The sequence below is a fragment of the Micropterus dolomieu genome, linkage group LG01, assembly GCF_021292245.1.
Source record: "Micropterus dolomieu isolate WLL.071019.BEF.003 ecotype Adirondacks linkage group LG01, ASM2129224v1, whole genome shotgun sequence".
Taxonomy (NCBI): Eukaryota; Metazoa; Chordata; class Actinopteri; order Centrarchiformes; family Centrarchidae; genus Micropterus; species Micropterus dolomieu.
Window position 1 is genome coordinate 18103510 of NC_060150.1, and position 13986 is coordinate 18117495.

General features: G+C 40.4%; 1 protein-coding gene across 1 annotated transcript in view; it reads right to left on the reverse strand.

Annotated features, from left to right (window-relative positions):
- Positions 1 to 1801: 1801 nt before the first annotated feature.
- Positions 1802 to 13986, reverse strand: part of acvr2ab (activin A receptor type 2Ab) — a 17545-nt gene continuing 5360 nt past the window's right edge. Inside the window, exons 3-7 of the mRNA XM_046060053.1 lie at positions 10771 to 10916; positions 10544 to 10658; positions 9743 to 9881; positions 9493 to 9623; positions 1802 to 8123 (exon numbers count right to left, since the gene is read on the reverse strand). Coding sequence (XP_045916009.1) covers positions 7932 to 8123; positions 9493 to 9623; positions 9743 to 9881; positions 10544 to 10658; positions 10771 to 10916 — 723 coding nt within the window. The 3' untranslated portion in view covers positions 1802 to 7931. The remainder of the gene's footprint in view (positions 8124 to 9492; positions 9624 to 9742; positions 9882 to 10543; positions 10659 to 10770; positions 10917 to 13986) is intronic.

The following is a 13986-nucleotide window of genomic DNA, read 5'->3' on the forward strand; positions in this document are numbered from 1 at the left end:
CATACAGAATTGAATACGAGTGCACTCCAGATTTAACTCCAGCTAGCTGACCGTGTGCTTCTCCCTGTACCGCAGTTCTGTGTCCATGCATGCAGCAAACTGAAAGCACTGTCTGTCGGAGCGTCTACGTGAAAAGAGAAGGAAGACATGGCTGGTAGTGTCTTCAGAGTTGTTAAACACCTCAGCGCACTGAAGGAAGCCATCTGACTGTGTGAGGGGCAAGATCGTTGATGTCTGCAGGCAGAGTAGGAGCTCTCCAGTCTGACTGGTCCACCAATAGCAGAGAAGATGACCCCTTGAGACACAGCCCCTCCTCATTTGCATAATGAGGCAGAAATGCATACAAAAATTTAAAAAAGACAGGCAGAAATAAATACCATGGGTGAAAATAAATAAGGTAAAAAAATACAAAGGAAGAATAAAACAGACAAAAATATTAAAACACACACATAAATAAATACATTTAAAAAATAAGTAATAAATAAAGTTGAAGATTATAACGGAGAATAAATAAATAAGGTAATTATTACAAAGGTGAATAAGTAAAGGCGCCAATTTAAATATATACATTTATGTCTCCTTGTATAATTTAATTACTACCTATATTTATTTATTTACTTTATTTTTTTGTGTATTTAATTGGATGCTTATTTATTTATTGAGCACTTACTTATTTCTGTATTTATTTCTGACTGTGTCAGGATCGGTCCTCCATACCCCGCAGACATCTACACGCCAATACCGATTTATATTCATAGCGGCAAGTGCTATGTAGCTCCACATAGGGGACACAGGAAGTGACATATAACACCTTCATGCGGCCACATAACCGCGTAGCAAATTCACAGCCGCACCGGCAGAGCTCCAGAATATGCAACGCGGCCGGCTCACACCCGGACGCGCTGCAAGTGCAAGGGCCCGTCCAACGCTGCTTGCAGCTTTAATTTCCTATTACATCCTAGAAAAACACGACATATGCAGCTAACAGGTCTATTAAACAACATCCAGAGGTACCAGAACATTTGTAGGACTTACAATTGTAGGTTTGTCCACCCTCTGATGGCATTGTCATTTAAAAGCTTGAAACAAAAAAATAAAGTTAGTGCAAGTAATAATTTAATTCTATTACTTCCCTGAAGGAGACGTCCTAGATTTTTATGGTCTTGCTCAAGGACACTTCTAGCTGAAGGATGAGAAAATCTCGCTCCCACACTCTTTAATGCTGGTATTTTTCATTTAAATGGAACAAATTAAAAATCTTCCAAAACCTCAACAAAACTTATGATTAAATAAAGGTTTTAAAATGTACACAAATAGAATCCTGCAGCCTATTATTACAGAATACCATCCTCTGTGTGGAAAAAAAATGTTAACCTGTAACATGAATTGTAATATTACAGCTGGCCTGAGTACTTTTCATGGTTTTACATGAAACCTTATTCTGCAAAATAACTTACCCTACTGGTAACGCTTTAAAGGTTCTTAATTTCCAAACCATTACTGAATAATTTCACCAGTTTCCTGGAAAGGAAATAACATTTTATACTAGCTAGTGCAACCTAGTCTTTTAGTCAGTACAGAGCAGGTCAACTGAATGTGCTAACATGTGACAGGCATGCTATCATACATGTATCAAATAAAAGAATAATTAATGAATATTTACTTGGGTTTAAATGGATGTTATTTTCAGGAAATTAAAAACATGTCAAGTAAGAGGTTCTCATTTCAGTTGTCACATGCATAGGAATGAAGTAATCTCAGTCAGACCATGTGACTCAATGAAAAAGGAAAAACAGAAGCATTCACAATCTAAAAACACATTTATTTACATCACGTGGATCACTTCAGCTGATAAAAACCATAGCTGGCCAACATTAGCCGTGAGTCACAGCACTGATCAGGGATCAATTTAGTCTCCTCTGTGATAATGTCTCCAGGGTTTCTGAAGGTTTTTCCTGCTATAACACTTTAAAATGGGATTTATCTTTTCTATAATCCTCCAGTGTCCCTTCACTGGGAGGTCAGAGGTCAGGGTGAGAACCCCTGGAGCTGGTAAAAACTTGTTCAAGAACAACTAGTGGGATGCTTTTGTTGTACCTCCTACGCATTTTCCAGTTTGAAATTCCAGACCTTAGTTTCTTGTTTTGTCAGAAACATAAAGCGTAGTCACACATATCAGGAGTAAAGAAACAAGACATTTTCATCACTTTAGACTTTTTTTTAAACAACCCACTAAAGTTTCATGAACCAAAAATGATCACATTTCTAAGTTTCTTCCAGCCTTGAAAACCAGAAACCCTGTGAGCATCAATACCGTCAGAAGCTGCGTTGGCAGATCCTGGATCAACGCTGCAACTCGAGAGCCTCAAGAAATATGGGGTCAAAAATGCTTGTAGTGTTTGTTTTTTTTTTTGTAGAAATTTCAGGCCTGGCAACCAGACTCATCCTGCTGCCAAGACAGTGTCAGTGTCGAGGTCATTGGAGTTCAATGTTTCCCCTAAAGTTCTTACCAACAGTGGCGAAAAGCAGGACATCGAGATGCTGGAATGAAATACCTGTAGTGGGTGATTGCATTATCACATATGGAGTATTGCAACAGCTCTTAAAGAGCTTCAGTGTTCTTTAAAATGTAAATGTCAGTGGAGTAGTAGGCTCCTTGAGGGACGCCCTGGGCTGAATGTTTGTCATTTATTTCCTGCAGAGAAAACTCAAGTGCTTTCTTGGGTGCCTTGGCACTCCAATGAACCTCTAGTTCTTAGATTACACAAAGCTCAACTTAAAAGTTATATTTTGCATAATGAAGGACAATTTCTTTGCAGCAGGACCAAGCCCTGCTGCTGAGTAAAAACACAAGAAAAGTATAAATGAATGTAGAGGAAACACTGAAGTTCAACACGCACTTATAAAGATTCAGCTCAGAGTATATAGTTGATACAGGTATTTATGTTCTCATGTCTGTACAAGTCCTAGACTGCTTAAAATAGCGGGGGTAACAAGACAAATGTTTCACTGGTAGTTTATATGCACAGCAATGTGAGGTGCTGGGCTGGAGGAAGCCGAGATAGAAACCCGTAAAACCTGCATGCTGAGAAAACCCATTCATACACCTTCAAATGACAACGTTCTGACTACATTTAGACCACAGTTGAGACAGAAAAGGTTTGCTAAGATAGCTCGAGACCTGAGGGGAAGCCAAGAGATTGAGCTGTGATTGTCTGACAAAATGGCAGACGAGACTTGTGTTCACACCTGGACACAAGTTCAGACAAGACAAACAGAGCCAGGGATGTATTTTTGGATAAACTCAAATGTTTCTTAAAGACTGAGGAAGCAGATATTGGTACTTTTTTTGGTGCAGCAGGACTGTTAAGGTTCTTCTTGGGAGCTTTAACATAAACTATTAAATAATGCACAAAATTTTCTTTCTGGATGGATCATATGGTCAGCCTTCTAGTACATTGCCGCAGTTCATTGAGCAGGTACTGGTTCACTTCTTCAGACGGCAGCCGTACTAACCAAGAGGTGTATGAATGGATCTCCGAGTGCGTTGGCTTTACTAGTTTCTACAGGGGACAATCACACGAAACCAACCAAACGCAATGCCCTCTAAAGTTATACAGGGCCGGGCTCTATCCATCAAAGTACACACAATACTAGAATCCAGGAGTCTGAAGAACATTCATTCTCGGTTGTTTGTCCATAGACTGAATAGAAAGAATCACATTACAGTTTATATCTTCTCTTTTTGAATTAATGAAAGTATTTCCTGAATTACAACCGAACACCCCCCCCACAACACCATAAATCGTGCCAACTCTTACAACTTTCCGAGTTGCACCTGAGCTCTGATCCCCAAAACCATAGGCCTGTAAATTAAAAAATAAATACAACATATCAATATGCAAGGTCACGGATTAAAAAAAAAATTAAAATGCTACAAGTTATTCGTGTGTGTGTATTGAAAGTCACTCCTGCAGCTGATCCTACAGAAGTGTAGGGTAGTTTGCGGCACTGGTTGCATATAACTCGCGAGAACTTAGAAAAGCATAGTACTGAATCCCTGAATGGTATCTGTTGGTTTTGGGCCGGTTTCTCAAGCACAGTATAAACTCAAGCTTTCAAACATTGAACATGTGCCACCATCTACCTACAGTACTGGGATGCGACCGCCAACCAAACGCTGGCACATTGTTGTTATTTTTTTTGCTGTGGCTGGTAGGTCTGTGGACTCTACCGGCCACTTTGGCAGGTAACCAACCAACATTTGGAGGCTGTTTTGATCCACTTGGCTGCTTAAAATACTGGTGAAGAAGTTTTCCATTTGAGGACACGAACATAAGGACAAAAAAGAAGGGGCAACACTGCTGTTTTCCCTTTCTGTTTGTGCCAGTCAGCATGTGTTGAGATGTCAATGATCCTTTAGAAGCCTTCTGCTGTCTTGTATAGTAAGGGAAAATGTTCACAGAATGAGATAATGCAACACAGCCTTTTAGTTTCTGTCTCAAGCTTATGGGAAGAAACTGGAGTTTACTCCAACAAATAATCACCCAAACTGGAACTTTTCCCCAGTTTCAGAACTTTTTGAAGAATTTGAATCCTTTTTCTACTAGAGGAACCTGGTTATGATTTTGGTTTATTTGCCATACTTCCTACCCCAAAGAAATCCCTGCGAATGAGGTAGTACTTATTGAAGGGCTGCTGGGGCTTGCAGTACTGATCGTCCCTGACTGCTTAGGCTTCATGAGGACTTTAGACAATGGCTGTTTTTGAACAAAAGTTAACTGAAAAACAGCAGCAGCAAAGGAAGCAATATTGGGCAAATATCATACTTGCTACAATAAGTAAATAAGATGATGGCTTCAACTTCCTTCAGGTTTGCTGTGTTGTACTATTCTCATCATGAGCTGAAAGAATATTTCAAACTTGTCGTACTTTTAGGGTCACCTCTTCCTGATTTACCCGATCTCTAACATTTTAGAGGTGTAGCAGGAAAGCATATACAAACATGCTCAAGAAAACATTCAGTCTGAAGATCCTTCACGTTTTAGTTCGTCTAGTTCCTGGGTTATTTGGTGGAAAATGGTTCATCAGGTCAACTGTTAATATTAAGATTGTTTAGCCCTGTAAAGTCTGAATTTTACAACTGAAAGAAATACACACAAAACAAATATTTAGCTCAATCATAGACTTGTTTGCTTTGCCAGAAATGATCACTAATCCAATTTCATTTTGTTTGCGTTTTACTTGTTGACTTGGCTCTTATTTCCTCGAGCACTACAGTACAGCGTCTGCTTAAAATGCTAAGCATGTTAAAAAGCATAATCGTGTATTGCCCTGAATGTGAAATGGTTTGGTAGACTTGATTTTAAAAAGCTTGATTTTAAACTGTATCCTGTGAAACCGCCCCAAAGCTTGAGGAGAGACTGCAGGTCTGCCGGCACCAGTGTTCAATGTCCCTCAGGGGAAATAAAGACTCAAAAAATGTCATCGTTGCATTCACAACAGTGACAGATACATCCGTTTTGCCTGACATCTACAAGAGTAACTAACGTGGATAAGTAGAAATGGCACCAGGATGAAAAGGACAAAGAGATTCCTCGCCTCAACTTGTTGGTTAGCTGTGTGGCCGTTTGCTGCAGGATTTTAAAACCATTCCTTTCAGCCCTGTATGAGGACCATAAACCGCACCATACTGGCAGTTTATTGTTTTTACCACCTACTTGTACCTGTTAACTTAGAGCAGTCTGTCTTAACAAAAGACACAAGACATGCTGTCTATCCAGCTAGTTGTCCACAGCTACAAAGGTCTGATCTGTTGCTCAAGAACTTTAGTTTAATAAGACAGCATCAACACATTCAAACTAATCTACGCTGTAGCCTACGTGTAGCCTGAATAAACACCTCCCCAAAAACGTAACTTCCCATCACAGACTACACACAGACCGCAAGAAATGGGTCGGTTTGAAGCCAATTTTACTAGACTTTACTTGACGCAAAAGCATAAATTGGCCTTCGGGGTCAAGGCCAGACCAAGGACTATCAAAACCTGCTAACTAACTGACTAGGTTTAGACTGGTTCTACAGGATTAAATAAACACCTGTATAGGGATAGGCAAGGGTCGACCAGGTTCTACAGACAGAACAGATTATAGCTTACAATTTCTACTCAGAGAGTAGTGTCAAGAAAGACACTTTTTTCACATTTTTGAGCATGGCAGCACAGCTAAACCCTTCCAAGTCGAGATGAGGCCAGAAAGAGAGAGAGAGAGAGGGGAAGCGTAAGAATCAGCGAGAGAGGAGGTATTTCAGTCCGAGACAGGTGAGGATGAGGAGGAAGAGGTGGAGGGTGTGAGGAGGTGGTGAGTAGCAAAGATTCCTGAGGTGTATCAAAAAAGAGCAGAAACTCTTGATAGTAATCCAATAAAGATGTGTGCAATCAAATCAAAAGCATGCTGGCTCAGCTAAATACAGGTATAATTCCAAAGTAGGGCTGGGTACCCGTGGAAACCTCCTCAAAACTGCACTTTAAAATCTGATACCTCTACATATTGGATGATTGGTTAATCTGCTTTTTCTAAATAGAACCAGACCACACAAAATGATAAGAACAAGAAGAATATGCTCCAAGAGTTTGACAACCTTGAAATGTTTTAATACCTTCTCATTTGGTACCGATACCAAATATCTAAAAAGGTACCCAGCGCTAATCCAGATATGTATGTATGTATATATATATACATACATACACACACACACACATACTGTATATCCAGATCTCATGGCCAAAATGAGTCTTGTCAGCTACAGATACTATAACTCTGTTGACAGTTGACACGGCAAACCAAAACGGAAAAATCACTTTACATGTTAACTTCATCATGGGGGCATGTCCCCCCCCCCGACACTACCTGAAGAAAATCTAAAAAGAGAACCACAAGGAGAAAAGTTATTATTCAGTCAAATATCAAAGTGGAGCCAAACTAAACGTGAGACTGAGAAAGGGAGGGGAAAAAGGGAGAAACACTCGTGTTTACGGTGTGTATGGCCATTTACAGAGGCTTTGCTGACTACATTACCCATGGGTGACACGGGTGACAGCAGAATGTTTGGATGCCACGAGCCAAGGTTGTGGAAAGTGTGAGCTATGACTGTGAACAGGGAGAGGGACTAATTTATACTGTGTCCATCTGAAGTGAGGTATACCTGGTTGAAGGAGGTTTATGGTTTTTATCGTCGTAATGCTTGAAAATGGACCCCCCTTCCCCCTTTAAAATAAGCTTGATTACCAAGTTGTCTGAGTCCATAATACACTATGTACAGCAGCATTACACTATAAACATTCAGAAGCCGTTGCTTATTGGCAGAACGATAGTCATTTCCTCAAAAAAAAACAACAAAAAAAAAAACAAAACAGGCAAAACACGACAAAACAGCAAATGTATCCAGAGCCAAGTGCTCGTCTTTTTTCCTGCATTTTTTTTTTTTTTTACACTAAAATGCATTGAGAGGTCTGTGAGATTTCTCTGGCGGGTCTTCTCTCTCTCTGTAGAAAACCGAGCAGAACAGGTCACCCTCCTATGTGAGTGTATGTATATAAAAACAATACATGAATAAAGTGTTTGTCCCAGCGTGGCAGCACTATCACTCGGTGACGTCGTTGTAACATCCTGAAGCGTTTCGCTAAAATGTTAAAATCCTCAGGCACACATATCAAAATGAGGTGGATATCATATGATGTGGTGAGGTGGGCGCAGGGTGTTTCCTGAATGCGAGCAGCGGTCCGCACTTTTAAGGAACAACCCCCCCCCCCGAAAAAGATAAAAACAGAAAGAAAGAAAAAAACACTACGCCAACCATCCAGGGTCAGCAGTTCATCCCCTCGCGTTGATCCGTGTTTCTGCTAGCTCATCCAGTGTCTGCTGATCAGCCAATCATAAGCTGGACTCCTTAGGTGGGAGGTCCACATTGGTCACCATGGTGACAACAGTGATCTCCTCAGGGCCGATGATTGGGGCTTGGCGCTGCATTTGGCCGATGCGCTCCTCGACGCAGCCGGCGGACAGGCGAGCCTCGGCCTCGTGGTCCCAGCAGTCCTCGATGGTTTCGCAAAGCATAGCCAGACCCTGAGAGAGAGAGAGAGAGAGAGAGAGAGAGAGAGAGAGAGAGAGACTGCCTGTCAGAGCTTCACTGATGAGTTTGTGGTCCCTTTTCGCTACACCACAAGTCGTGGCAACGGTAGGTGACTGATTATCAAAAATTTAAAACAATCTGAATACATGGGGTCTTGGCATATGTTCGCCATCAAAATAGCCACCGCTATCAATATTTGTAAATCAAAATCACGCAAATTACTGAATGTTACACATGGGCGTGGGCTATTTGTCGTTTTGAAGGTAGTACACGTCAACAGTGGTTAGCGTTAGCTCCTTAAGTAGTCTGATCGGATTAGCTTTTTTCTGTGGATGACTACACTACTATTTACTTACAGTTGAGTGAATGTGTCTCTTTAATTTTTTTTTAAAAGTGGATATTTACAGAATTATTGATACAGTTATACAGGATGTATTTAAATGCGTTTTCAATTTTTACTAGCAATGGTTCATATAGTCCAGTTCCCATAGTTAAAATTCAGCTGGTTGCAGTAAAATGCAATATAAGGAAAATTATAAATGAGAAGTGTGTGTTTGTTGAGAAAGACAGGAAGAGAGGCCTTGTTCAATCAACGACCTTTATGTTTTTCTGTGAATTGATGCTCACTAACTGACGTGAGGCTATATGGACATATGGAGTTTATGTCCTATTTTTAAAAGAAAAAATTAATAGCACATGTAAATAAGATACTGGTACTAGTAGACAGATACCCACATTATGTGCTACATAACAGATCAGGCTATATTAATATACATGCTACCTTTAAGGAATTAATAGTTTTCATGTTACATGGTTGACTAATTAATTAAATATAAATCAATCACTTCCACTAGAAGTGTCTACACAATCTTATGTTATAATTTGTGAGTGCATTTCCTGTTTATTGTCAAATTGCATGATTTTATTTTGCATTTTTTGCATGTGTTTCCTGTCCTGACAGTGGAGCCCACCTCAGAGTGGAGCCTGCACCAGTGGAGGTCTGCAGACAGACATTTCAACGCTGACTTGATAAATTCTCTTCTATGCCTTCCTACGCAACACTGCCTTGAAAAAATACCAAATACAAATCTAACTACATCTGATATTTGCTATAAAATGAAACTTAAGTAATGTGGTAAACAACTTTAAAACCTCATAAAAAGAACTGACTGTATTTTAGGTTTTGAACTACCTTTGAGATGTCCAACAGTCCTGTTTTAGGCATTCCTGGTTTATTTATTTACATACCATATTTATTAAATATTGTGCAACAAGTTGATCAAATCAAACCAGAGACCACCCGATTACAGAACAATCCCTTAAGAACTCAACAGCGTCAACAAAGCTCTTGTCCTTGCTCACCGCATGTTTCTGCCAGCAGTCTCGCAGGCAGGGCCTCAGTTTCTTATGAACAACGACCTCCTGCATGTCCTCCAGTGACGGATGCTGACCCACCTCCTCCTCAAACGGCAGCATGTACTCAGCCACTGGGCCTGTTAACATACAACCACATCTCCAACGTTAAAACTAATCTGACTACACACAGTGTGCACATGTTGCTGGACAAAACAAAACTGAATGCAGTGTTTTTCTGTTGATGCGTCAGTCTCACCGTCAGCGGCGGTGCAACGCGCCGCAAGCTCCCAAAGGACGAGGCCGAAGGCGTACATGTCGATACGCAGGAAGGAGTCGCGCTGGAAGTTGATGGCGCCCTCCAGGACTTCAGGAGCCATGTAGCGCCGTGTTCCCACCTACAGTTTCAAAGGGACCAGAGGTAAAAGGTCAGCATCAGGACAGAAAGAGAACAGAAGCACAAGACAGAAGAAAGTCATGACGCAGCTCACAGATGGGCTGAGACGGCAAAAATTGATGCTTGTCATCGAAAGGTGTTGTTGCTTAGTTGGCAGATACATCAAACCAAAACAGTCAATCAGTTCAAATGATTTTGCCATGTTTTTTTAACCATTAAAACTATTTTAATAAAAGCAAAGAGTTTCTCTCTTTGACTCAAAACTTCACTGAAACCAAACAGATGATTAAACTGTGGGGAGAACATTCTGTAAACTGACCCGTGACACAGAACTCATAAATGGACCCTATCTGTTATAACCTACAATATTTACCAATATTTTCCAGACCTTCAAGGCCTACAAGAACAGAACAAGTCCCCATACTCGATTTTTTGCCCACACTGCCACCCTTAGACGCTATCAGGTATTTTCACAAATCAATATTCATGATGGTGGCTCAGTAACATTCCCCACAGAATTTAGGACTCTTTGGGGTTACACTCAAAAAAAGTGCCGCCATAACAAACACTTCTATTTGAAGCCAGTTTCCAACCTAAAAAGGCAGGAAACACGGCAAAGAGGTGGATGAGTAGTTCATGTTTTACACCAACTATAAACTGTACCTGTCCATGTGTGTCTCCTGCAGATTTTCCTGCTTCAAACTGCAGGGCAAGACCAAAGTCGGCTATGCAGGCTGTCAGGTTATTCTTCAACAGCACATTCTTACTCTTAATGTCCCTAAGACACAAAAAGAGACAAGGTTAATATGTACTTGAGTGTAGAACTCCTGTAGCCAGAGTTTAAGTATGGCAAAAAGATCTCTATGAGCCCAGATATTTCGACAGCGTACCTGTGAGCGATGGACGGCTTGTGTCCATCCTTGTGTCCCGGGATGTCTTCGTGGAGGTAGGCCAGGCCACGGGCTGCTGTCTGAGTGATGTGGCAGAGCTCGTTCCACGACACCACGTTGGCCTTCAGGTAGTCTGTCAGCGAGCCCTGGGGAAAGCCAGGGAGAGAAAAGGTGTGTTTACTACAGAAAGAGGAATAGATGTCAGAGTTTCTGGCCTGTTTTCCTTACAGTCATTCAATAACCCCGGTGGGCTTTAAACTGCTATGAAAATATTATATAATAAAAAGAAATGGGGGGGGGGGATTTCACTTTATTACAAAAATTATTATGACAGAGGATAAAACAAATGACAAAAAAAAAAAAAGATGCCTAGACCTAGAAACCTAAATCTTTTCTACATGTATTAAATATTTAAATTTATTACTTTTCACAGTGAAATTACCTACTCAACGCATCGAGAAATGTGGGTTATGAAAAGTGATTCGACCAATAATGTAACAATAAATAATGCTTGTTTCCATTGTAACAGCAACATTCCTAATGGGGTAGAAATTCAGTAAAGCTTGTTGGTAGTATTGTCTTTTACAAGGGACCCCACAATAAAAGAATGTCTTTACAGCACGGCTACACTGACGCCTCCTACAGTTCTGCTTGATTTTAATATTGAATACTAAAACTTTACGGATGATTATCACAGCAGAACAACAGGAAGTGACTACTGGGGCTTCAAAGAAAATTTTTCAAAGAAAGGTGATAAATAAAATGTTGTACCTCCTGGGTGTATTTTTAAAACCACAGTAGTCCTTAGGTCACCTCTGTCACCAAGCAGACTTCCTCAAAATTTATTGTTCATGGTGAATAATAAGAGCTCTGATAAATGCTATTTGTTGATCTACTCATTATTGTGGTGTTTGTGGTTTGTGGACCACACAAGCGCTTTATCAGCAAAGACCTGCTCACATTTCTGAATAGGTTTTGCGCTATTTTACTTTGCAGAGGTACAGATGGGTGACAAATTAAAGGAAAAAAACAGTCAGTCATCAGGTCATCTCACTGAGGTCAGGACAGACCTGAGTACAGCAGATAGAAAGAAAAAACAAACAGACAGAGATAACAAAAGGACATCAGAGACAGTCACAGACGTCACAGATGTGAAGATAGTTCATATTATATCATTTGGTGTTGGTAGTGGAGAGCACCGTCTTAATCATTGGTCCAAAATCTTCCAGTGTTTCCCACGTTCAGGATTCACTTGTAGGTATGTTAACGACTGCCCAGGTATATTTGCAAACATATTTTAGCATTTTGCAGAGAAACACAAGAGAGATGTTATCTATTACGTTACAAGACACAGAAGAGAGAGCGAGCTGAAGGGAAACACAAGGTGAGCAGATTCAAGTTGTCAGTAAACACTCAAATAAGGTGGAGAATGAAGTAGAATTAAAATGGTAAAATAAGAAACAACCTACTAGAAATAGACATCTGCCAAAAATGTGTTGTATGCACGGACGCTGATCATCTCTAGATACTGGACACATTTGAAGACATACCTTTATATAAATATTGCAGGTAAGAAAAAAGAAATAAGATGGGAGATTTGGCTCCAAACAAGAAATGCATGTCCAAGATTTCAACCCTAATGTTGAAGCGTCATCTGTTTCATTCCTTATCCTTGTTCTTACATAATGTATGTCAATATGATACAAGGTCACTTGCGACGAGGCCAAAGATGGGGGGAATTGCTGGAGTTACCACTAGAGGGCAGGCAGCTCCAACAGATGTAGGAAAAAAAAATCTAATCTTATCTGTTTACTTTGTCCTGTTTTTCAGACAAATGCTTTCAATGCTGTATTAATTTCTGTTAAATTATGAAAATTCAAGATCCCATTCAGACAATATCCCTTTGAAAGGCATCCATTGAAAGCTATTAATATCTATGCAGTGTCCAAGATATGAAAAGATTAAAATACAGTTTTGGAGGAGCTTGTATCCTTTAAAGCAAGCCACGGCATGCTACCGATCCTACAAACCTCAATGCATAAAGCTTCTCAGATGTGTTAAACATCAAGGCATAAATCAGCTGTCAACGTGACGCTGAACCCTGCAATCACTGTTCCAGCTGTTCCACAAGCTAAGGTTCAGTCCAAACTCAAGTGGCCAATACTTTGATACCTGCTCTCAAAATCTGGCAGGAAGGAAAAGCTTTTTGTAGGTTAAAGTTTTTATCTTAAGTTAATGTATCCTCAAAAGACTGCTTACAAAATAATTACAGTGCATGCTCGACAAGGCACCAAAAACTGTGTTTCTGATAAATAGCTGGTTGTATGACCTTTTCCTAAAACTCCTTAAAAACAAGTTTCTTCAGTGTTATTTCTACACATCAGAGTAGCACTTGTAGAGCTGCTGCAGGGTTAAGTGGCTCACTAAGAGTTTTATTATTGGGGTAAAGCCTCACCACCTCACCCACAACCTTTAATTTTTCAACCTCTATTCACGCAGAGATGATTTCTTCAAGCACGTTGATTCAAATTCTTGGCTTGGCTGGGAAATTCAAGCAAATGAAGCGTACGAGAATCACTCTCCACTTCGTCGGTAATGACCCTCAAAACACAGAGGCACTCGAAGCCCCAGATGCTTCAAAGACTGAGATTGAGAGGGTGAGTGAAGCACAATGGGGCTGTCAAACCTCAAGCACACCTTTAAATAAACAAGGCTTGAAAAAAGCATGAACAGCATGTTGTAATTAGGGCCCGAGCACGACCGTGCGAGGTCCCTATTGAATTTGCTCGGATTATATTTTTTTTCTGCAAAGTAGGCCCAAATGACATGGCCTAAACATACTCGAAAACTCACCAAAATTTGCAAACATGTCAGAACCGGTGAAAAATTTCGTATTCTACAAGTTTCGCACATGGGCGTGGCAAAATGACTCGCTAGCGCCACCTAGAAAATTGGAAAAGATTAGCCCCTCGTTCACGTTCAACCTACATGTACGAAATTTTCTGGGGACATGTATCGTATCAAGACGCACAAAAAAGCCTCAAGAACCCATAGCCTAAAGTCAACAGGAAGTCGGCCATTTTGAATTTTATGGCCATTTTTGGATGATTTACACACTTCGTACTTTAACGAACTCCTCCTAGGGATTTAGTCGGATCGACGTCAAATTTCTGCTGTGCCTTCTAAAGGCATTGAAGATGAAAAGTTGTGCTATTT